The following is a 23138-nucleotide window of genomic DNA, read 5'->3' as shown; positions in this document are numbered from 1 at the left end:
AAACCTATTGTCAGGCGCTGAAGTTTTTCGTCGCCAGCAATAAGTTAAATTTAAAACCTAGTTTGTATTACGTATTGGTAATCATAGATATTAACAATAATTTGTTTTTGCAGAGTGGACTGGTGAATATCATGTGTGGCTATGGAGTACAAGAGTCTTCCGTAAGTGAATATATGACATTTAAAAAGTTTATTTGCAAGATGTAAAAATTATTTTTATTGGCTGATAACTAAAAAATTTGAAAATATTTTCAAATTTTGACATAAAACAGTATTTCGAAACGTTTTTTACTCTGGGCAATTTCCAATTGAACTTACTAGTTTAGAAGTGATTCCTCATGGGCTGTTACCGATATGATGAAAAATAAAATATTTGAATGAAAAAATAGAATATCTATCATTTACAGTTATTAACGAGTAAATTTTTAATACTTTATCTGCAATGGTTACAAAATATTCATCCCCATACTACCTGACTTGGTTGTTTTACTATGGTGGCATTATTTTGTAGCATTCACTTTTTATACTCTTGTAAATTCATTAATTACACTCAAATTTTATTACTGAAGACTACACACTTGGTACTAATAATCTGCTTAACAATAATCTCATTTGCTTTTTTATTATGTTTAAATTACTCATACAATGGTTCTTAAACATATTGAAACGTGTTATTTTTAAAACTTAAACTTAAACTTGCTGCTTTAGTTGCTCCTAAACGAGTAAGTTAAAACAATTGCTATGAATAAAAGTGTTTTTAAAATGTTATTTTCTATACATATTTGCAAAACAATATTGGGTGTTCCATAAAAAATTCCAAAGTTGGCCGCCATAGGCTGAGTTTGAAATTCTAAACTATTTTTAAAAAGTAGTTGGAAGTCCCCATATGTTTTGTAAATTTAGTTATTTATCAGAATGAGAAATTGCTTTATTCATCATCTTATACAATGTATAGTAAATAGTATCTGAATAAGAATACTATACAATCCAACTAAGACTTAAACAATGTAACACATACTTATAAACTAAAATAAATATCACTATAATGTAATACAATAAGGAAACCATACAGAAACTTACAAATAACTGTTACTCACATATATTACCTAGTAAACAATTCCTCAAATTCTGTTTTCGAGTAAGGTGAGAATATAATCCGTACATTGTTTAAATCACTTGTAATTTTTTTAATTGGCTCTATAGATTTCAATTATATTTGTAGCATTATATACAACTTCAGACTGGTGTACCTCACTATCTTCTCAAAAAAATATGAGTTGTGTTGCCCAGTTTGTACCTCTTTTTGGCATTTTTTATTATAACATTAACCTCAATTTTCCACTGAGATACAGGCTGGTGTTCCTTAATATATATTATAGTTTAAAATATATAAAGAACGTATAATGTCATAATCCTGAGGTCTTTAAATTTATTCTTTATAGAATCTCTATAACCTAAACCAAGAATTATTTTAATTGATTTTTTGAAGTAATAACATTTTATTTAAATTAAAATTAGAAGTAGCTCCATATAAGGAGATGCCATATAATATATTTGAATGTATGAGGGCAAAATAAATTTATGAAATACCAATGGTGGCATAGATAAAATGAAGACCCTGTACATTTTAATTTAGTATTTGTTAAATATTTTTAATATAATTTTAAGTATAAAATTTATAGTTAAGTTGACAGTTGTTTGTAATTTATAATTGTTGACAAATGTTTAATAACAATTATATAAAAAACATTATAGTAAATAACTGTGTTAGCATCCTCACTTGGGAAATGAGAGATCCAGGTCAAATCATGTACTTTTTATTCACCATTCTTTTTGGAACTTTTTCATATGTATAATACAGTAATAAATTTGTTATAGAACAGAAAAACAGAAACAGATTATAATATGGTAATAGTTTAGATTAGTTTCAACTGCTGTAAACAAGTATTTGTACTGTAACCATAACTATATTTTTTGGTAGTATTTGAACATATATTTCCTCCTGGTATAACAGGTAGCGGAAGCCAGCAAGAAGGTATGGACGAGTGGTTGTATCGAGGTGGTGCGATCCTGGGCGGAGAGAAACCTCTACACCATAGCAGGCATCGCACTGGGCGTGGCCCTCTCTCAGGTCAGTCTGATACTCAATGAATGGAATGATTGAATTAATTATATCAAAAACATTAGTGTCAAAACTTTCACTTTCATTTAGAAACAAAACTTTATCTGACAAACATGTACGCAGCTATCTATTAATACAAGTACCAATATAAAAAGTGTGGATACACAACTAAATACGGAAAACAGAGCAAGAAATCATAATGACATTTGTTATGAGGTGTCCGTAAGTGCGAGAATGAAACAGTTCAAAATTATATACCACACGACCCCCTCCCAATTTGAAAAATCCTACTGAAGTCCAAGATGGCAGATTTGTAGATGGCCACCGCTGTCACCATAGTTCCTAATAGTTGTGCTCCTATATACAGGCACCCCATACCAGATGGTCTATGTAGGTGGTTGTTTGCCTCAGAGCACTAGTGACAATATTTTGACTAATTGAGCTGAAGATTGATACTTGTATTTTCAGTGTGAACTAGAAAGTTGTGGTGTTCATACGTGGTTCTTTGAGGAAATAATTCTATTCTTTACGTTGGAGCTGTAGAGAAAGTACCTACTGACAGACAGACAACACGGATTCCTAAAGGATAAATCAACGGTTACTGTAATGATAGAACTAGCTGAATGATTTTTTTTATTGACAATTTTGAAAAAGGATAACTTGTGACTTAACATGTTGCTTGACTTCAGCAAGGCGTTTGATTCTCTGTGACGCAACAGTATCCTCAATAAACTAAAATATCTTGGGACAGGAGATATTGCTAAGTGGTTTAAGAGGTATTTGACTGGGAGGAGTCAACTATAGTACGAGATATACCATTGCAAGCCTGGGTTGTGTCAAATAATAAACTTTTGTTCAGTGTTGAAATACATTGCTTTAAATGTATAAGTGTACAAGATTAGTTTCTTGCAATAACATTAATATTAAAATTATTACAGTAATCTGGCTTCCTGTAGTTCGGCATGCTGGTAATCCGCCACACCACTTTTAAAAAGTAATGTTTTCGTGAACAGCACAACAGATCATTAATTAAATACGCAACAATGTTTTTTTCCGTTTGTGGTGGACAGGGGGACACTGTAAATAGACTACTTAAAAAAATAGTTTCTTATAGATCCACATTTAACGAGGACTATCTGAAGGTTATATTTGAATAATAAAAACATGTATTGTCTACATTATTTCTCAAATATACATCCAATAATCCGGCAAGTCCTAACCGTGCCATATCAGCGGAAGTTTACTGTAATTGTAATCTTTTTACATTATTAATAAATTAATTAAGCTAGATGTCCAAGCTTTACAATGATACATCTGGTACCATAGTAGAATATCTCATATAGAAAATAGTACAGTAGAAACTATTAGATGCAATCCCTACCATTAGAAAGAGGAGTACATCAAGGATCTGTTCTAAGATCTTGTGCTATTTATATTATTCTTAAATGACATACCAGAATATCTTGTCCAGTACTTTTAAATTTAAAATATGCAGTATAGTAAGGACATGACCTATCAATATTGCCATTAAAGTTACTTAGTTGTCAGTAGCAAACCAACTGGGTTTTGGGAGAGGGAAAAAATGAAGTTTCTGGTCTACCTGATGTGGAAATGACACATGTAGCAAAATGTGTAGGAATAATAGTTGATGATGACATCATGGACTAGACATGTGGACTTGCTATGCAAAAAACTAAACACCTGCCTCATTATACTAAAACGCACAAATCATATTTCTGACATTAATACAGCAATACTGACATATCGCTAATTCTTTGAGTCCATCCGAGGTACGGAATTGCTACGTGAGGAAGCACTCAGCAGGTAACCTCTAAATAGTTTTGATTATACAAAAAAAGCCATACAATGTTTGGAAACCTTGGCCCTTGAGATAGTTGCAGTGAAACCTTAAAAAACAGAGAATACCTCTGAGCATTTGGTACAGTAGTTCCCGGGTTCAATTTCTACAAGGATCAGTCGATATTCCTTATGCTGTAAGTTTTAACAAGACAAAAGGTTTAAAAACATCAGAAATTGTAAACATTTGCTTAACCCTTGAGTACTGGTGTGGGTTGTTTTCAGACCCCTACTTTGGTAAATCTAGAAACAACAACCAGAGGGGGTTAGCTTGCAATGCTGTGCTTCTCAGTAGTTCCAACTTGACTCATGTGTGATCTGTTTTTCATCAGTCATTCAGCTGCAGTGAAAAGAGGGTTCAAAATGCCATGGGGTAATCAGAAATCAGAAATATTTTATTGTCATTAAGCTGAAGTACAGCGATAGACAAAGTTAGCTTATTCATTTATGTATATACAGATGAATTAATAAATAAAACACATACTATATCACGAATAAATAAAACAAATACAAACAAACAATTACGGTTTATAATGTAACAAATCAATGGGACACACAACAAAAGTTAATTTTAAAAGCATAAACATATCGCTGCCTAAGAAATCTGAGACTGAGTAATAAACATTATTCTTCAACCAGTTCTCTAATACTCTCTTAAAATTGTTTAAAGGTACAATCCATGCATTTTGTGGTAATTTGTTAAACAGTTTAATTTTCATAAAAATATGGCTACCTCTATTTTTTTCTAATCTTACTTAAGGAAGATCTAAAAAATACTTCCTCCTCGTATCATACCCATGTACTTGTTCCCTAATTGTAAAGCTGCGGAAGACTTCTTTTACACTTACTAAACAACAGTAAATATAAAGATTTGGCAGTGTCATAATTTTATACTCTCTAAATAGAGGAACACAAGTTTCTCTGTCTGATAAACTTTTTATTGTCCTTACCGCTTTTTTTGCCATATGAATGCTCTTTGTGCACTAGTACTGTTTCCCCATTAAGTTACAACATATCTTAATTGCGATTGAGAAATGGCATTATAAACTAATAACAATGTTTCAGTAGATACATAATTTCTTAACTTTCTTAGAAGATAAACTATTCTAGATAGTTTTTTACAAAGGTAATCAATATGATAGGCCCAATCCAACTTACTGTCCAAACAAATACCTAATAACGTAGCAGTTGAAATACTCTCTTCTAATAATAGATTGTTTAAAGAAAAAACTATTTTCTCCGTCTTATTACTATTTACAACAAGTGAGTTTTGCTTCAAACCATTCTAATGCCATTTTTAATGTTTGATTTTCTTTGTCCATTAATTCATCTAAATATTTTGTGCTGTTAATCAGAGTAGTATCGTCAGCATATAACACTGACTTACATGTCACATTGAATGAGAAATCATTGACTGCCATTACAAATAAAAAAGGACCTAAGATCGAGCCTTGAGGCACACCTCTGGTAATATTCTTAAAGCTAGATTTATCATTACATTGTACAACCATCTGTTTTCTGTCATTCAGATATGACCTTAACAAATTAAGCTCATTATTTCTAATTCCATAACTGTGGAACTTATCCACTAAAATTTTGTGATCTATACAATCAAAGGCTTTAGTTAAGTCAATTAACATAGCAGATGTTGTCATACGCTCTTCAAAACTCATTAGAATATTATCAATTACAGTCTCTACTGCTTTGATTGTACTTCCCCCTGGAATAAACCCAAATTGTTCTTGACAGTATACATTATTTTGGACAAAGTAAAAATGAAGTTGCTGTTTAATGTTTAATTCAAATATTTTACCAAGTATAGGGCGGTAACTTGAGGGATTTGATTTGTCCCCTTTCTTGAATATTGGACACACTCTAGTTAGCTTTAGTGCCTTGGGAAAAATCCCTTGCTCCAACATCTCATTAAATAATTATGTAAGAGGTGTTACTATTCCTTCAATAACATTTTTTATGGTTTTATTGGAGAATACATATATATCTACACTACTTGAATTACTTAATCTATAGGCACAGTTTAAAACTTCTGCTTTAATCTCATGCCAATTAAAAGTTAGGTTTGTATCAATATTTTTATGTATAATATACTTATTAACTAGGTTTAAAGCTTTATTATCAGGAACACTTTTACTCTTATTAAGATTTAAACTACTTACAATATTAACAAAATAATCATTAAAGGTACTAGAATCTATAATACACTCTGAACTCTGGGTTGTTGAATTAGACTCTTTTTTAATTATCTCCCAAGCAGCTTTACACTTATTGCTAGAGTTTGCTATGTAACATTCATTCTCCAACCGTTTGGCTTGATCTATTCATATTTTATACAATCTTTTTCCTCTTGTGTAATCTTTTTTGTAGTCTGGTTCCTGGGCTGTACCTTTGCTAATTTTACATCTCTATCGTAGAGGGCTAATTTGTACTCATTGATTTGTTTCAGCTCAGGTGTGAGCCATTTTAATTTTACCTTCTTTTGCTTATCCTTCACCTTAACATCTTTAACTTTACAATTTTTCTCAAAAGAAATCGTCAACAACTCCATCAAATAATCAAAGGCGTGTTCTACATCATTAAAACAGTTTAAAATACTCCAGTTTGTTTAAAGTAAGTCATATTTAAAATTACAAATTGCTCTATCACTCATATCTCTAATAAATTGTTTTTCAAATTTAGCCTTATTTTTACATACATACACGTTGAAAAATTAAGCAAATACACCAGAATGATCAGATAAATGTGGTTCTATAACATTACAACTAGTTTTATTTCTACTGATTGAAGTTACAATGTTGTCTAGGCAAGCCTCGCCCCTAGTTGACTCATTGTTTAACAAATGCATGTTATGTGATCTTAAAATATTTAAAAACCACTCCACTTCTGGTTTATTTTGTCATACATTAATATTGAAGTCTGAAGAAATTATATACTGTAAATTATTGTATTTGTCATGTAAAAGTAATAAAAATAAATCAAGAATATTTAAAAACTGTGGTACATTAGAGTTTGGCGTACGATATAGAGTGACAGTTATTAACTTAAGTTTAGGCAAGAGAATACCTGCTACCTCAAAAAGGCCCGTTACACAAAAAGGTCTTAAACCGATTGTTTTAAATTCAATCTCTGGCTTAATATAAATAGAACATCCACCACCTCTTTTAGATAGATTATTCCTAGTAAAGTAATTAGCCCAAATAAAATTATTTGGAACATACAAAGAACTTCCTTGTCAAACAGCCAATGTTCATTCACCATGAAAATGTCACAATAAAAATCATTCAAAAATAAGTTTATTAAGTTTAATTTATTTCTAATTGACTGGGTGTTTAAATGTAAAATACTAAGAGGTGATGTTTGTAAGTTTGCTACGTTGTCTGGGCCGTTGATGCTTCCTGGTAGTTTCTCGTAGAGGCCTCCAAGTTTTCTGTCATTTCCACGCCGAGCAAAGAGAGCTGCTGCAGTTCAACGTTGCCCTGTTCAGGGTGCTTCATGCCTTCATGCTTCTTCAGTGAAGAACCCTGAAGTTCTGTACCGCCCTGTTCAGTGTACTTCTCAGATAGTCCCTCTTCATTAAGGCTCAGCTCCATATTGCCCAGAGCTTGGCTTTGTGCATTACTGCCCATCTTGTTTATTGCTTTTGATATTTTTTCTGCTAGCCAAACTTTCCCCCTGTAGTTGTAGTGCATAACCTGCCGGGTGTTAAAATGCCTTTCTGCCTCACTTGCTTTTACCAGCGTGACGTTTGGATGCTGTCGACAAAGTTCTTCCAAAGAAATATTTGTTTTCCTAACCTCTTTATTTACACATGACCATGATTTCAGATCGTACCTATTTGGTAGGTCCACAAGTACAATATTTGTATGTTGATATTTGTTTAACGTACGAGTTAACCCCTCAAGGGCTTCGCTAGCCTCATTTCTGGCTACATTGTTTGTACCACATATTAGGATTAAGACATCATTCTTTTTCAAATTTATTGTCTCTAGGTTTGTATCATTTAATATATCCTTGGTTCGACCTCTAGGCCTAACAAAACCACACGCATTATTCGACTTGCGCATTTGGTTAATATGATATGCCAGGTCACGCCCATGGCTGTCGCCATAGATGTAGTATTCGGATTGTGAAACTTCTTAGTATCGTTAAAACCCTACGTAATTAATTATCATTGTAAAGAGATTTTTGTAATTTATTTGCTATTTTCTTTAGATTGATTCAGAAAAGAAGAAATTAAGCCAGAATCGGTCAATATCTCAAAAGATATGGAATCAAGTTGATAACTTTCTTTTGGGGGGAATCAGTCATGATAAAGAGGACCATATCAGTGCTTCTAACCACGAGACTATTTTTACTTCAGATAACGATGAGGAAGGAAATTAGATTTGCTGTGGTAAAACGATAAGGAGTTTGGCAACCTGCCATTGCTTATATTCTGAAATACATCCGGCAGTCTGCAAAAAAAATTGTACAAGTTCCGTTAAAAGAAGGAAACATTATCAGAGCAAATGTGGAAAGAAGTAAAGTTAAACGCGGAGTGTGTCCAAGGAACAGAAGCATAAAAACAATTGCTTCCTGTGTAAAATGTAGTAAACGAACGAGGATAAAGCACATGAAAAAATTTTTGAAGAGGACTTGAAACCCTTAGCTGAAACAGAATAAGGACTAAATGTTTATATTTTCTGCACTAATATATTTTCTGGGTTCTTTTTATATTTTGCTTTTAATTATAATTTGTAAAAAAAACGAAGGCATATTTTAAGTTTCCTAAAGTTAGGTAATTAAGTATGTAAAATAAGAAATGTACCATTATAAATCAAAAGACAACATATTTAAAATACATGATCAGTATTACTTTAAATTTGTATTAGGTTAAAAAGCTTTCATTGTATCATCTTCATTTTCTAAACTAATTTATTAAAAACTGTTACTTCTTTACACAAATTTTTAAAATCTGGTAGAAATAATTCAAACAGTGATGCAATAATTAAATACAACATATATTATGATAATCACATCAATATTTAAACCAACATTAATATTTTGGTATGTTTATAAAAAATTTACTAAATTGGGGGTCTGATAGACCCCAGCATCAGTAATAGTGTCACAAAAACTTACTTAAGGGTTAAAATGTAAAGTATTGGATGTACAAAATAGAATATATGAGCTTTAATTTAAATCCCTTGTTTTGTCTGAAATTGGTACTCATATCTTTTTTGTCAGTGTTAGATGGAATTACCAGTTGTTAAAGTAGATGTAGGAAGTGATTAACATTAGCTGCAGTTTAATTTATTATACTTTGGTGTTCAGGTGTTTCTTGTTCATTCTATAAATCATCTATTGGGCATACATATAATTCAGCAAAACACTAATATTGCAAATTCTTTTATAAACAGCAACTCAAAGAAACTTGTAAAAGATGTTTCTTGACACATTACACCATAATCAATCTATTTTAATTTTCTTTTACAGGTTCAAAATTAATAGTAGTTGGTTTGATACTTTTATGGATTTTCACTTTTGCGTAGATACATTGTAGTTTTCTGTAAGTTTTGGTTAGTTAAAAATGTTAGAGGCAGTTTGATTAACAGTAACAGCCTATTGCAAGTGGTTTTCAATTCAACTTAAATACTTGCAGTCATACAAAGGCATTAATAAACATAATTTTTGAATAAATATTTCCTTAAATAATGAAATTATTGTTAAAATGACAGTGACAGTACTGCTATATTAAATGTTTCCAAATTTATATTGTGTCAGTTAAAATGTAGAACATTCTCAATTTCCTTTTATCAACAAAAGGCTATAGTTAACTTTGGCTCAGCGGCAATGTTCATGTCACACACAGTAGTAGGTAGTGGGCTACTGTCACTCAGTATTTGGCAATTTAAAAGGTTGGCTTTATTTAGATTCTCTCTTTCAACATCCACATAACAGACTTTTAGGGTTTGTCCTGTGATTTGTAACCATGTTTATCTTTAAATACACAGATATAAGTTAAGTAAATTAATGAATAAAATATATGTATATTTGAATAGTCAGTCAGTTTTGTCTTTCTTTATTAATCTACTTTTGGAGAATTATAGCATGTCTGGGCTAATATAATTAAATATTTGGCAATGATGGGTATTATGTTGCAGCTCTTTGTGATCTATTTGGGGCAACACTAGAGGGTCAAATAGAGCTGCAGAAATTTCTATGGGACTTCTGATATGTCATACCTTACTGCCTGGGCTTGGCCATGGCAAAAATGTTGTCTCTTGTACTATATTATAGAATATTTAACAATGATGGATATTGTGTTACAGCTCTTTGTGATCTATTTGGGCAAGACACTAGAGGGTCAAATAGAGCTGCAGAAGTCTCGATGGAACTCCTGAAATATCGTAGCCTACCGCCTGGGCTAGGCCATGCCAAGGGGGTAGGCTCCCTGCTCTACCTGACACCACTACTGCTACCACCAGCAACTACTGTTACGTCTTCCCTCCAATATTATAGTGAATTTCTATGCCAAAAGTTTTTTCAAGGAAATTAAAATTAATGGTTTCATTGGTTGTCATTGTAGTGGATATTAATGTTTAAAAATTTGTTGCATTATATTGCTTTCTGAATTATCAATCAGTTACACTATGATGAAAAGTGTTCAATTATGCATACAAATCTCAGGACAGTTTTTTCAACAGTAGACGAGATATAGTTGGTGGATCAGTGAAGTGGTGTTGTCACGAACATTAACACCAGACTTGTGACTGAAACATTGTAAATAGTACGAGTCTGTGCGGACTGTGCCAGTTGCGTATTGTGATACAGAATCTCAGCATCCTACTACTCAACTTCAGTCAGTTACTGTATAGAACCACAATCTTTATTACTTGTTTATTTTACAATAGTGTGTCTGTGGGGCAACGGAAGAGAAGGGATGTTCAAATGTTTTTTTTTTTTAATTTTGGCCTTTCTAACCTTATTTAAACATATAAAAGGTAACCAAAACAACCGTGTTTTGTTTCCAAAAAAGAATATGTTGCTTAATTAGAGGCAAACTAGAAAAAAATTATAATTTAAAACAAAAGTTGCATGATGAGACTGCTTATCTTGATGGATGGGTGGGCATGTATGATGTTATAGGTCTTCAATCCAGTCATACCTCCATTACACATCAAGAAAAATGCATGCCTCTTCCTCCAAGATAAACAGCCTACAATCGTCTCATCACTGCTGACATTTCTAAACTGGTTAGGGTTGACTGGTTGGTCTCCTTATTTCTTATTGTCCTAAATCTTTCATGGTGTTTTCTGGTTTTAGTTGATCTTTGGCTTTTCGATATGAAAAATGTTCCAAATTCTTTACTAGTTAAAATTTATTCCTCTACCTTCATCATATATGTTAACATGAGTAAACAAAGGTATGATGTTAACACAGTAAAGATTTAAAATTAAAAAAAAACTGATTCTTGCTATGTCAGAAAACTGTGTCTTGAGTTTGAAGCTCCAAATTGTTTTTGTCAGCAGTGAATATTTTAATTAGTGTTATTTCAAAATTATCATTATTGTTGCTTACTTCCATAACATCGGAATGAGAAAAATAAGAAATTGGATAATTTAGAAGTTGTAACATTTTAATTTTGCTTTATTATAGTTACCTATCTATGTTTGGCTTGCACTTCTCTTCTGTTTCAATTCTAAGAGATATATTTCTAGGAAGTAGATTTTTTACATGATGTGTAAACAAATGTATATATATTTACTAACAGTGTTCTCTAGAGCGGATTGCATAGTAAATGCTCGCAGGTGATTCAGCACAAAACTGTCAATAGGCTAACAATTATTTTATGCATTAATTATTATTATTATTGTTGTTGTTTAATCACTTTCTACTTGCATTTATTTACCTTTAGTGTTTCATTAACTTTGCAATGTTTATGTAATATAATTACAAAGTGCCAAGAAACCCCACTGTAACCTAATATTAGTTTTTACTCATAGATTAACATTCTGTGAAGACATGAAAAAACTGTGTTCTTGGTTCTTTGTAAATATAATTAATTAATTAAACTCAATTTACCTATTCAGTAATACATTTTTACTATCTAATAGGCACTCTCTTAGCTGTAACAATTAATATTTCATTAATATATTTAAGTACCTACTTTATTATAATGTCAAGTAAGCTTTATCTTATATTTATTTGAATTAATCTTTATGCTGAATAAAGCTTTTTTATTATTATGCTTGCTGTTAGGACACTTGTTTGCAGTTAACTAAAGGTGTGAGTCGAATTCATAGCCTTTTATAAATTGCATTAAAGATTTGATAAATTATTTTAATAGTAATTTTCATTTAAATACAAATAATACATCTAACAATATTTGGGTTGTAAAGGGGAAAATAACATTTTAAAATTTACTCTTAAAAACATTAAACTGCCAATATGATCTAAGTGACACTTGGTCAGAAAAAGTCAAGATGTTTCTTGCAGTACCATAGTTTAAACATGTTTCACTTCATTTCCCAGTTATACCCTATTTATAACAAAAAGAGATGATTAATTTAATCTGAAATCAAAGAGTACTTTTTTTATCATTCTTTACAAAATTGGTTGTAAATCATTCATTTGTACTAAACACTAAAATACGTAACACTAAACATTTATAGTTTGTACTTTCCTTTATGCTAAGTGTTTGCCATAACATTATGACAAAATATAGTGATTTTTTGAGATGCATTTATATTTTTAAGGTTACCATTATTCATGTAAAACTGTCACAATATGAATAAAATCCATGACACTTCAAAATACTCTGAAAGTGCTCTGGCATCTTTGTAAGTTATAATTAACTTAAATAACAACAGTAGTGTTGAATTCAAATGATGTGTAAATAAAAATATGCTAATATTTATATTATTGAAAGAAGTGTTACTTCTGTAAAATATTATTTAGTTACATTAAATGTACAAAAACCTACTTTGCGACTTTTTGAAATATTTTGAATGTGGTCATTAAAAGATATTTTGAGCCTATGAAACTATTTTTATGTATTCCTGAAACTTAACATTATTAATGAATCTTACATAATTCTCATTATTTTAAGTTGTTTTGTTTTGAAGAGTTAGTAAATTGTTTAGTAAGTACAACATCAATTTTAAATATATAGTTTAAACATGGTGTATTCATGTATGTGCTAAATCTGTGTACATAATGTAATATTGTAATGTAAAATGATGTCCAGTTAATTGTAAGATTGTTTTTATCAGACAAAATGACCAATATGTGGTATATTTACAATAAAAATGATTACTTGCATAGAATAAATAACGTCTATATTTTAATACAGTTTTGGTGTTTTGTTGTATTTCACCCATATAATTGATGGAAGCCATGTACCCTTTAACACCCTCAATTTATTTTGTTAGTTACAACTAAATTTTCACTTGAAATATAAAGTGTCAGGTAATTCCCATAAATCAAGTAAATTTTAAATTAAAATCTTTAATCTTTTCTTTAAGTTATAGGTGTTAAATAGGCTTCCTAACAATTACAGTATATTAAGCATTTTAATTTTATTTTATATTGCATTTAAAATGTATTAAACATTCAAATTTAGCTTTTGGTTTCCAAATGATCAAGGAAACATACAAGTAAAAAGGTTGTATTTTGTTATTAGTTTGTTTTCTCACAAGTATGCAAAATGTTAAGCTCTTACCTTTTGGCTTACTGTAAGGACTCAAAAACACAAAAGTATATTTTCTCAACAAGATAAACAATACAGCACCTATAGTAACAGTTGTTTTATGTAATTTAAAAGCATTTGGATGGTCGGAAGTGCAAAAAAGTAAAATAAAATGAGCAGTCTGATATAATTGGGAATTTGGCTTTAAAAGAGTTTCACTTGTTGGGGCCTTTTTTTAGGTCAACAGGAACTTCTTTTTCCACAAACATTGAGTATTTATTGATAATTCACTCTGTTTATATTACAGTTGCATTGACCATTATAAAATTTCGTTCAATTTCTGATGCCACACTTTCTTTTACCATTTTTAAACATCTTCAAACACCAAATTTAAACACTAAAATAGCCCTTAAATTCTTCTAAGACTGCTTAGAAAATTATTAACAATTATAAAAATAGAACATATTGTAAAATGTATCTATTTTGGTATGATTTTATTGAATTAGACTGAGGCAGTAGTTTTGCGATCTAACAAATTGATCAACTCAGTAACTTATTTTTTTATGATTGACTGTACATTAAAAATTAACACTACCCCAATATTCCTCTTTATCATTGGTTCTAATTCCGGTGTGCGAAGTGGGCTATATTATTCAGACCATATTGGGCAATAACAGATCAAGCACCAGTAACAAAACTTCAGGAAAGCAGTTTTAGCATTTCCTGTTACTGTAATAATTGAAAAGTTATTTTGGTTTTATTTTTATGCACACAGTATTTGTGTATATCTTAAAACTGTACTATTACTTGTGTTTTCATTTAAAAAATAACAATAACATGATTAGTAACTTTGGTCTCTTATTGCAAATCTAAGTACGGGTATTTTGTGCAATAATAAACTAAATGTCATTCAATAATAATTCACCTACATAGAGTACTTTTAGCTTAGCAGTAAAAGACCATGTGCTTTACAGTAACATTTTCCCTGTAACATTTAAAAAAAGGGCCTAGTTCTATTTTAAAACAAAAAAATATTGTAGCAACGTAGATTATAATATTAAAGTGCTTTTTAGTAGAGATGTCATGAATAGTGATTCGGCTATGTATGCACTTGGCCGAAGTGATGAATATTCGGCAAAAGATATGCATTTCATGTACAACAGGCTACGACTTGGCTCAGTACGGGAGCTACGGAGCGGGCTTATTTGTTTCATTTCCATGTAAACTGCATCATGACACGCATCATTTTTAAAATTTTGTGTTAAATAGCACTGTTTGCTTGCCAAAAACTACAGAATGGGATCTTCTAATAAGAAATCACACATTTTGAGATTTTTAGTACAGATTATAAACTGGCTGTGTGTTTACTATGTAACAACAAGATCTCGCTGGGTGGAGGAGGATAGAAAACAAGTAAGTAAAAACATATATTTGTATATATTTAACAGAATTTGCTTGAAAATTGAAGCTATTATCTCGTGAGCAATAACAGTATCAGTTGCATCTGATATATGGACATGGCATCTCTATACTGGTACCAATATTGCAAAAGAGCTCATTGCTATTGCAGAAAGATGAAATATTCCTCAAAGCAAAATCCACTTACCTGTCCATGACAGTGGGGCCAATATGATAAAAGGTATACAAGACGTAGACTATGATTCTGGAAAGTGTTTTATTTTTTATTGGAATGAACTATCGAACCGAAATACCACAGATGATAGCTGCTGCAAGACGAATTGTTACCCATTTTAACCACTCTGGTATAGCACATCAAAATTTGAATTTAATTCGTCAAGAACTTATTTCGCCAAACCACCAACCTATTATTTAATGGAGCGATTATTAGAGCAAAAGTGAGCCATTTCTTTGTTCATTACAAATCACGAATCTGTAAACAATATGACACCGTATCAGTGGGAGTTAATGGAACACGCATCAAACTCCTTGAACTGTTTAATGAGATTATAAAAATAACAAGCACAGGTATTTCCTGCATCTTCTAAGTGATTCCACATGTCACATTGTTGAAATACCTGTAGAAGATACTGCAAATAGAACACCAAATTTAACTAGAATCGCCACTACAAAAAGAGCTTAATAAACGGTTCCAATTCGATGAAAATGACAAATATCTGTTTGCCACTTTTCTTGACCTGAATTTTTAAAACTAGTTTCCTGGGATTAGTTCAGGTGAAAAAAGCAAGATATAGAATTCTTTTAGAAACTCTGAAAATGATTTGTGGTACTACCGATGATAATTCTTCTCAACTTTGTATGAAAAGAAACTGATAAAAATAAAATCATCATAGCACGCTAAGTTGAAACTTGTTTTCAGTTACTAAACTTGTTAGAATAGACTATACTATCGTCTGTATTTAAGGGCGTGTTCTACAATAAGGCCTAACACAGCCTTTCTGTACGAGGGCTTGTAAGGCCATTATATTTTTTTGTAATAACCAAATAAAATTCTTTCAGAGACTATTCTTCATGGAACACTTAACATTTTTAAATAAATATAATGCTTATAAAAAGTACATTTTAACCACCTAAAATTTCAGTTTTTGAAATCAGCCAACCAAAAGTTGTCCATCTTGGGCTGAGTTCAGGAAGAGAGCTAAAATTAAATTTGAAGAGGTCACAAAGTTTAGATCAACTTAGAAAAATTGGATCTCACCACAAGAGGACAAATCTAAAACAGATTAACTTGTTCCTTTAACCTGTGCAAGTACTAGTAGCATCTCTACTGGTAAATTCTCTTCTTCCACTATCAGTGTAAATGAGGGAAACTTGGAACAAGCTTAGAACCCGAAACATTTTGTTATGATCCCGATCCAGCGAGACAGTTGACGAATGGAGAAAAACAAAACGGAGACTCTGAAACTAAAAATGCAGTTTTTGTGGTCCTTGCGATATTTTTCATGCAGAAACACAACCTGAGTCGTCTTTTGTGAAAGAGGGTTTTAGTGACTGGAGAAATGTATTGTCAAAACTCAAAGAACATGGAAACTCAGTTTCCCATAAAACCAACGTAATGGATTTAAGGTAAAGAGGAAAAAATTGGATAAAGTTAATTCCAGACTTACTGAAAGAAATGAGTTACTGGAAAATGATACTGCAAAGAGTTATCGTTGTGATAAAGACTTTAGATTCTCGAGGGTTGCCGTTTCAGGGGTCAAAAGAAGTACTTGGCTCCAATTCAAATGCTGAGTACATGATGATACTTGAAGTCTTGCTGGGTTTGACTCTTTTTTGGTTAATCACATTATAAAATATGGAAATGCTGGGAGAGGAAACATTTTGTATCTCTCGATCAATTGTGTGAGATGAATTCATTGAGTTACATGGTAAATAAGTACTAATCAACATTTTAAATGAGGCTAGAAACTCAATACTTTTTATTTGTTGTGGATTCTATTCCGGACACTTCGCATGTAGATCAGTTGTCCTTTGTAATGCGTTATGTGAAGCAAAGTGAAGAGCCAGTTGAGAGATTTCTTAAGTTCTTGCCAAAAGTTGGACACAAGGCTTTTTATATGTTTACAGCTGTCACCGAAGCTCTGAAACTTCTTGTTTGGGACATATTAAAGTGCCGTGGGTAATACTATGACAACGCGTAAAACATTTATTCTGGTGTATAAGCAGAATACTTGAAGTCAGTCTACTTTCATCAAATGTCCCTTGCACGGTCCATTCTCTATACTTAGTTGGTACTTGCGCAGTAGATTCCTGCCTTGAAACATACAGTTCTTTAATCTATTTTAAGAGTTGTATAATTTTTGTAGCTGTCATCAAACCTTTGAAGAATTGGAGAAAGGCTCAGACAAAAAAACTGGTACTCGAGCGGAAGCAAGAGGTCTGATGAAAATATAGATGCGGTTAGAAACAGTTGTAATAGCTCAGTTATGAGAAATTATTCTACTTAAGCTTCATAAAGTTAACAAATTTGTTCAAAATTATGAAGTTTCCAAGTCAGTAAAACATTGATCTGGAAATCTCAGAGAGCAATTTCATATGTATAAAAGCAAGGCATTAGACGTTTGTGAAACAAAAACTTATGACCTTGGCAAAAACCCAACTCAAAATCAAATAGTTGACATGCATAGCAAACGTCTAGATATTTAACTTAAAACAATTTTGTGAATTATACGACAGTACACATTCAGACACAGGTTTTTACATTCATTCAACCTCATTCATACGCCAATTCTACCTACTTCTAACTCAAAAATCCCTAACATTAAAAATGCTTTGATGTTTAAAAGCGTTTGAGACAAATATTGAACGCTTTGGGCGTTGGGACACTTTATGGAATCTTTTGGGGCATAAAACAGCCAGGAATCTTCAGCTGGCGAATCCCGAGCCGACGAAGTTTGCTTTTCCGAGCGAGACAACTTTAGAGTAAATACATTTTACCCATAACTGATAAATTAACTGAAGAGATCAAAATAAGGACGATTGCCTACGAGAAGTTTACACACAAGAGCTATCATAACATTTTTTATTTTAACGACACAACAGAAAAATCAATAGTAAAAAATACTAGAAATTAATAGTAAAAAAATGGATGATGTTTTTCATAATGATTTAGAGATTTCAATTTTTTAAGAACTTGTTTATCTGAAGTCGCACTTCAGAACCAACAACATTGAAACTAAAAATCCACTGTCTCTCTGCAAATGGCTTAAAGAAACTGGCCTACAGGAAATTTATCCTAATGTAGAATCTTGCTGATGGTGTTTCTCTCTACCCCAGTGACGAGCGCATCGGCTGAGAGGTATGTAAAATTCAAAACGTCTCTAATTTAATATTTAAATTAAGTTTAGTTCATGGAGAATTATGCTGATATCGACTTCATTGTCCTTCGAAATTAATTCAGTGTAATAATTATGTGTAAACTAAAGTAATTTACTCAGGTTATGACCTTAAACTTATATATTCTCTATTATTAGTCTTATCTTATAAATATCTTAAGCTTTATTTTTTTAACTAGCTCGGTTTAAAATAATAAAAATTAACTATGCTTATTTTCTTCCATTGCATAATTAGGTTTTAAACCGTATTTAACAAATTTTTATTTTATTTAATGTAATTTTCCTGTTTGAAGAGGATAAAAAATTATCACAGGTCAACTACGCAACAGACATGACTTATGCTCTTGCTCTCCTGCACATCGATGCCGGTGTAACAAAAAAAGTTGGCTTCAAACAAACTATTAACTTATTTGCGTAGGCCAAAGTACGGAAGAAGAAATATTTAAACTCTACACGAAGTAAGTTTGTATTAATGTATTATTTTAAAGTGTAATTATTATCGGCATGTAACATAGTATTTACTGTGCATGGTATCGTTATTATAATCTCCATTATTCACGTATTGTAACGCTTTTAGTGCCGGTAGTACAGGTAGTGTCACCGTGCTCGGCGCGTAGGAGAGGGTGGCATGAGAGACAACGCCAATGCTCCCACTCCACCTCCCCTACTTTTACTCGGTACAGTCAACTCTAGCAGGTCCCTCTGGCCCTCGTGTCTTCCACAACAAATTAAAATATCTTCGTTATTTTATCAATGGAGGAAACATATTTATATTAAACAGTATAAACCAAAATATTTCTTTAAATTGATTTCATAGAAATGTTTAAATAATATTTCTTTAAATCCATGACATAATTATTGTGATAAGGTATTTCCCTCTGATGGTTATAAATAACTTTCTCTCTGCGTTCAGAGTTTCGATACTCGATTGCAGGCTTGAGACTGCCGGAGGCCGCATTAAAAGTTATTTACATATTTTACATACTCACAAAACAATATTTATTATATACAATAATTACAACATTGTGGGACTAAAGATTCCAAAGTGATATATTGTCCTCCTCGTTGTCCATAAACAATAATGGGTGTAGATTGGAAATAAACATTTAAATCAACTCTTCGATCCCTGACAAATTCCCGTCTTCAATGTCATCTTCAGAAAAGTCACTGTTGTCCTCTTCACTGGACTCTGCACCAAGATCGATAACAAAAGATTCAATGGTATCTTCCAGTTGACTTTGAATTCCTATGAACTTCTCTTCAATTTTCTTCACATTTTCACATATTTTTTTCCAGTCCGTTTCAGTTATGGTTTCAAACTTCTGGTTCACAAGGCGCTCAACATCATGTATGTTAAAAGTCACATTGTGAGCTGCAACCCAGTTTTTTACATCAGCCCAGAGGCATTGAGTTCGGGATGGTATGGAGGGAGCCTGAGGATGTCGTGTCCATGTTCTCTCATAATTTCGTCAATTTGATAGCGAATGTGCGCCGGTTTGTGTTGCCTAATTAACTCATAGAGCTCCATCTTGAGTGATGACGATGAGAATGCAATATTCTTCTGTATCAGCGAATCTTGCATTTCTGATTTAGTGTTCTTCGAAGTTGGGCTCTTATCTACTTGGACATTGTGATAAGATGCATTGTCAATAACCACAACAGTCCGAGGAGGTAAATTTGGAATTAATTTTTCCGTCAGCCATTTAAAATACATCTTGCCGTTCACATTGTCGTGATAATCTCCTGTTTTTATGTTGGCTCTCCACATTGTCAAACAGTTTTTCACGAAGCCCAATTCTCCTCCTGCGTGTAGAAAAATAAGTCGCTCGCCTTTGGACAATTGGGTCGCCACTCCTGCATTTGAGTCATCGGACCAACCTTTTCCGGAAACATGAGCTGAATCGATGTAAGATTCGTCCGTAAAAACTATGGGGCGCTTCTCCTTCCGGTATTCTTGGATTTTTCTCAAATATACAAATCGTTTGTAAGCAACATCCTGGGTTTCCATGAGAATATGTTTGTTTGATTTGGTCTTTCTCCATCTGTAGCCCATTTTCCTAACAATTCTTCTCAAACTCGAGATAGACCCGGTAAAATGTATTTCACTTTCGAGTTTTGAACAAATTTTCTTCAGTGTTGGTAGACATTTCTCGGTCAAATAAAAATTGTTGATTGTCCGTCTTATAACACCAAGATCAAAATCATCGAGTCCAGTTACCTTTTTTGGCACCTTTCTCACTTTGTTTGGAGTTTCAAAGGAAGTCGTTGTTTCAGCTAATTTTCTTTTTTCGGCACTTATACGGGTTAGAGTTCGCCGCGAAACACCGACAGCTGTTGCCACTCTTTCTCTCACTTTCTTAGGGTCAATAACAAATGTTCCCTCTTTACCCTCTCTACTCATAAAATCCATCACATTAGAAATAACTTCACGTGTCTGACTTTTCAGAACCTTGCCATCCAGCATCGACTTAAATACAGTCGGTGTTGCCATGTCAGCAGCTCCAAAACTTCCACAAGTATCACAACATTCACAACACAAACACAGGGTGTTGACCGCACACAGGGAGCAAGAAAACAATAATGAGCGTTGTGAGCCTAGCTGGAGTGGTCGCTTTCCAGTGAGACTGTACCGTGACTGCTAGTGGGGGGGGGAAGGACAGTAGTGTGCGTGCTCAAACGAGGCGCCGAGCACGGTGACACGGCCTGTAGTACACTACTGTAACACTACCTGTGCTGTTTCCAGGTCGAATGTGTAGACTCCCGTTTATCTTGTCTTTTAAGCCTCGCTTAGCTATGTCGGCTTCGATGTACACTGGTTTATTTTACAAAGTACACATACATTGTTTCGTATCTATACATTATTGGCCCTTCCCGGGATTTGAGCTTGTAATCTCTCAGTTAGAGAGCCGAGACTATAACCATTAGTCTATGGAGGAGGACGTGTACGACTCCATTTTGTATGTGTGTAAAGGGGTCTTACAACCCCTTTATATATATATATATAGGACTTTGCGTGATACTCAGGACATTGGGATCTGGACAAAATTATATATTAAAAATTATATTTGAATTAAAAATATATAATGCAATAACAATAATTAGTTATATTATTTTAATTGTATGTTTTTGTCCAGATCAAAATGTCCTGAGAATCACGCAAAATCTTGCTAACAAGATTGTACCCATTAGCCATTGTTATAGACATAAACATTTAGTTACCCACGGCTTTATTTTTTTACGTTTGATTTATAATTCCTTTTAGAACACTCAATTCTGTAGCTGTTTATTCTACAGCTAATATTTTAATATATTCATTGATGAATTACGAAGATTAAACTTCTTTTTAAGATTTACAAATTAACATATGCTTTTAAATAGTATACTCTGTTTTATATTTTGGTTTGAACTAATTTTAACATGTATTAATACACACAGGAAAAAATAGCTCAATGGTCAGTGGCAAGCGATCCGAGTCAAGTTTTGGGTCTTATATAAAATAATATCAAAACAAGTATCCATGTCTTCTGTAACATGAGTGAAAATATCAATATAAGATGTTAAAATCTGAATATAATATGTTGAAATCACTACTTGTGATTTCAACATATTCATCCACTAGTGTATTTCCCAGTTTTATGCTTACATCAAAACGACCAATACATGTTATATTTCACTGAAGTAAGCCTAGTTAAGTCATGTGGAACAATTGTCTCAAGTAGTACAGGTGAACTCGATTATCTATTGGTGGGGAAAGTCTTAAAAACTTTCATCTTGGAATATATGAAGCATCTAGAATACAGATCACTGGATTCACGCAGTAGGTACTTAATAAAATATTAAAAATGTCATAGATACTGAAAATATGAGTACACATCAGCCAAATTTTAAAATAGAATATTGGAAGCTTTCCGTAATGTAGACCCCGGAAGAAATGAACTCACTGAGGGATTTACAACAGGTGTTGTGTATTTGTATGGTGGAGGTAAAATATTTTAGCTGGGCCAATTCTTCAATAGCGATCTTAACTAAAGTAAAAGCTTCAATTTTACAACTTACTTGGTAACTAGACGTTGGGCCTAACTAACGTTTGCAAAATAGCATTTTGACTCGAACTACTAACAGCGTTTCGTCGGACCCAAGTTGCATTTTAGGTACAGAACCCCCTGCTAGCGACGCGTCCAACTTTATGTTAACTTCGCGCATTCGACCGTCCGGCCCGGTCTACTCTGGCCTTCCTCCATGCATTGCCTGATGGAATCAAGAGCCAGAAAAGCTGTTTGGCTTGTTAGAGAATATCAGGAAATGCTTATTTTGATAGCCCTTCCTTAATCCTAGAGAATCAAAGATAGATATATCACAGATCTCCGCTTGAAGTATAGTGCAGAGACACCAAAGACATTTCGAAATGCCTATCCTTAGACCGATTACACCAAAACGTGAAATGCCGTTTATTACAGAGCCATCCACATACCCAACTAGTTAATCGTTTGTGTTTACAGGAATGTTGTTGAATTCTCTCTTGTTCGTCGGTTGGTGTACAACTAAATGCCCGTGTTCATAGCTCATATTCTACACATTGATAGAATTCTAATTCAGCATATTAGAACCAACAAGCTTACACTTTTGGAAATTTTAAATGCGAATGCACTGAACTATACTAA

General features: G+C 32.6%; 2 protein-coding genes across 3 annotated transcripts; one reads left to right on the top strand and one right to left on the bottom strand.

Annotated features, from left to right (window-relative positions):
* Positions 1–15: 15 nt before the first annotated feature.
* On the top strand, positions 16–13326 carry LOC124375182 (tetraspanin-33-like). Of its 2 annotated transcripts, none has more exons than XM_046833291.1 (3): positions 16–161; positions 2014–2130; positions 10305–13326. In XM_046833291.1, the coding sequence occupies exons 1-3, from the start codon at positions 132–134 to the stop codon at positions 10374–10376; spliced, it is 219 nt and encodes a 72-aa protein (XP_046689247.1). In that variant the 5' UTR covers positions 16–131; the 3' UTR covers positions 10377–13326. The 2 variants fall into 2 exon arrangements, with proteins under 2 accessions (XP_046689247.1, XP_046689248.1); XM_046833292.1 differs by lacking the exon at positions 10305–13326 and adding an exon at positions 10137–10181.
* Positions 13327–19864: 6538 nt separating this feature from the next.
* On the bottom strand, positions 19865–20968 carry LOC124375183. The gene has a single exon (XM_046833293.1). It carries the CDS (start codon positions 20966–20968, stop codon positions 19865–19867), a length of 1104 nt encoding a protein of 367 aa, XP_046689249.1.
* Positions 20969–23138: the final 2170 nt, after the last annotated feature.

This window comes from Homalodisca vitripennis, unplaced genomic scaffold, assembly GCF_021130785.1.
Source record: "Homalodisca vitripennis isolate AUS2020 unplaced genomic scaffold, UT_GWSS_2.1 ScUCBcl_14592;HRSCAF=25458, whole genome shotgun sequence".
Lineage (NCBI taxonomy): Eukaryota > Metazoa > Arthropoda > Insecta > Hemiptera > Cicadellidae > Homalodisca > Homalodisca vitripennis.
Note: the sequence above shows the minus strand (reverse complement) of the source record. Positions and strands in the feature narration are given on the sequence as shown.

What these genes read in the sequence shown, in the direction of transcription:
- LOC124375182 (XM_046833291.1), top strand. Translation starts at nt 132, where the DNA reads ATGTGTGGCTATGGAGTACAAGAGTCTTCC. An exon ending in ATGGAGTACAAGAGTCTTCC is followed by an intron (nt 162 to 2,013) that starts GTAAGTGAATAT and finishes CTGGTATAACAG; the next exon opens with GTAGCGGAAGCCAGCAAGAA. An exon ending in TGGGCGTGGCCCTCTCTCAG is followed by an intron (nt 2,131 to 10,304) that starts GTCAGTCTGATA and finishes ATTGTGTTACAG; the next exon opens with CTCTTTGTGATCTATTTGGG.
- LOC124375183 (XM_046833293.1), bottom strand. Translation starts at nt 20,968, where the DNA reads ATGGCAACACCGACTGTATTTAAGTCGATGCTGGATGGCAAGGTTCTG.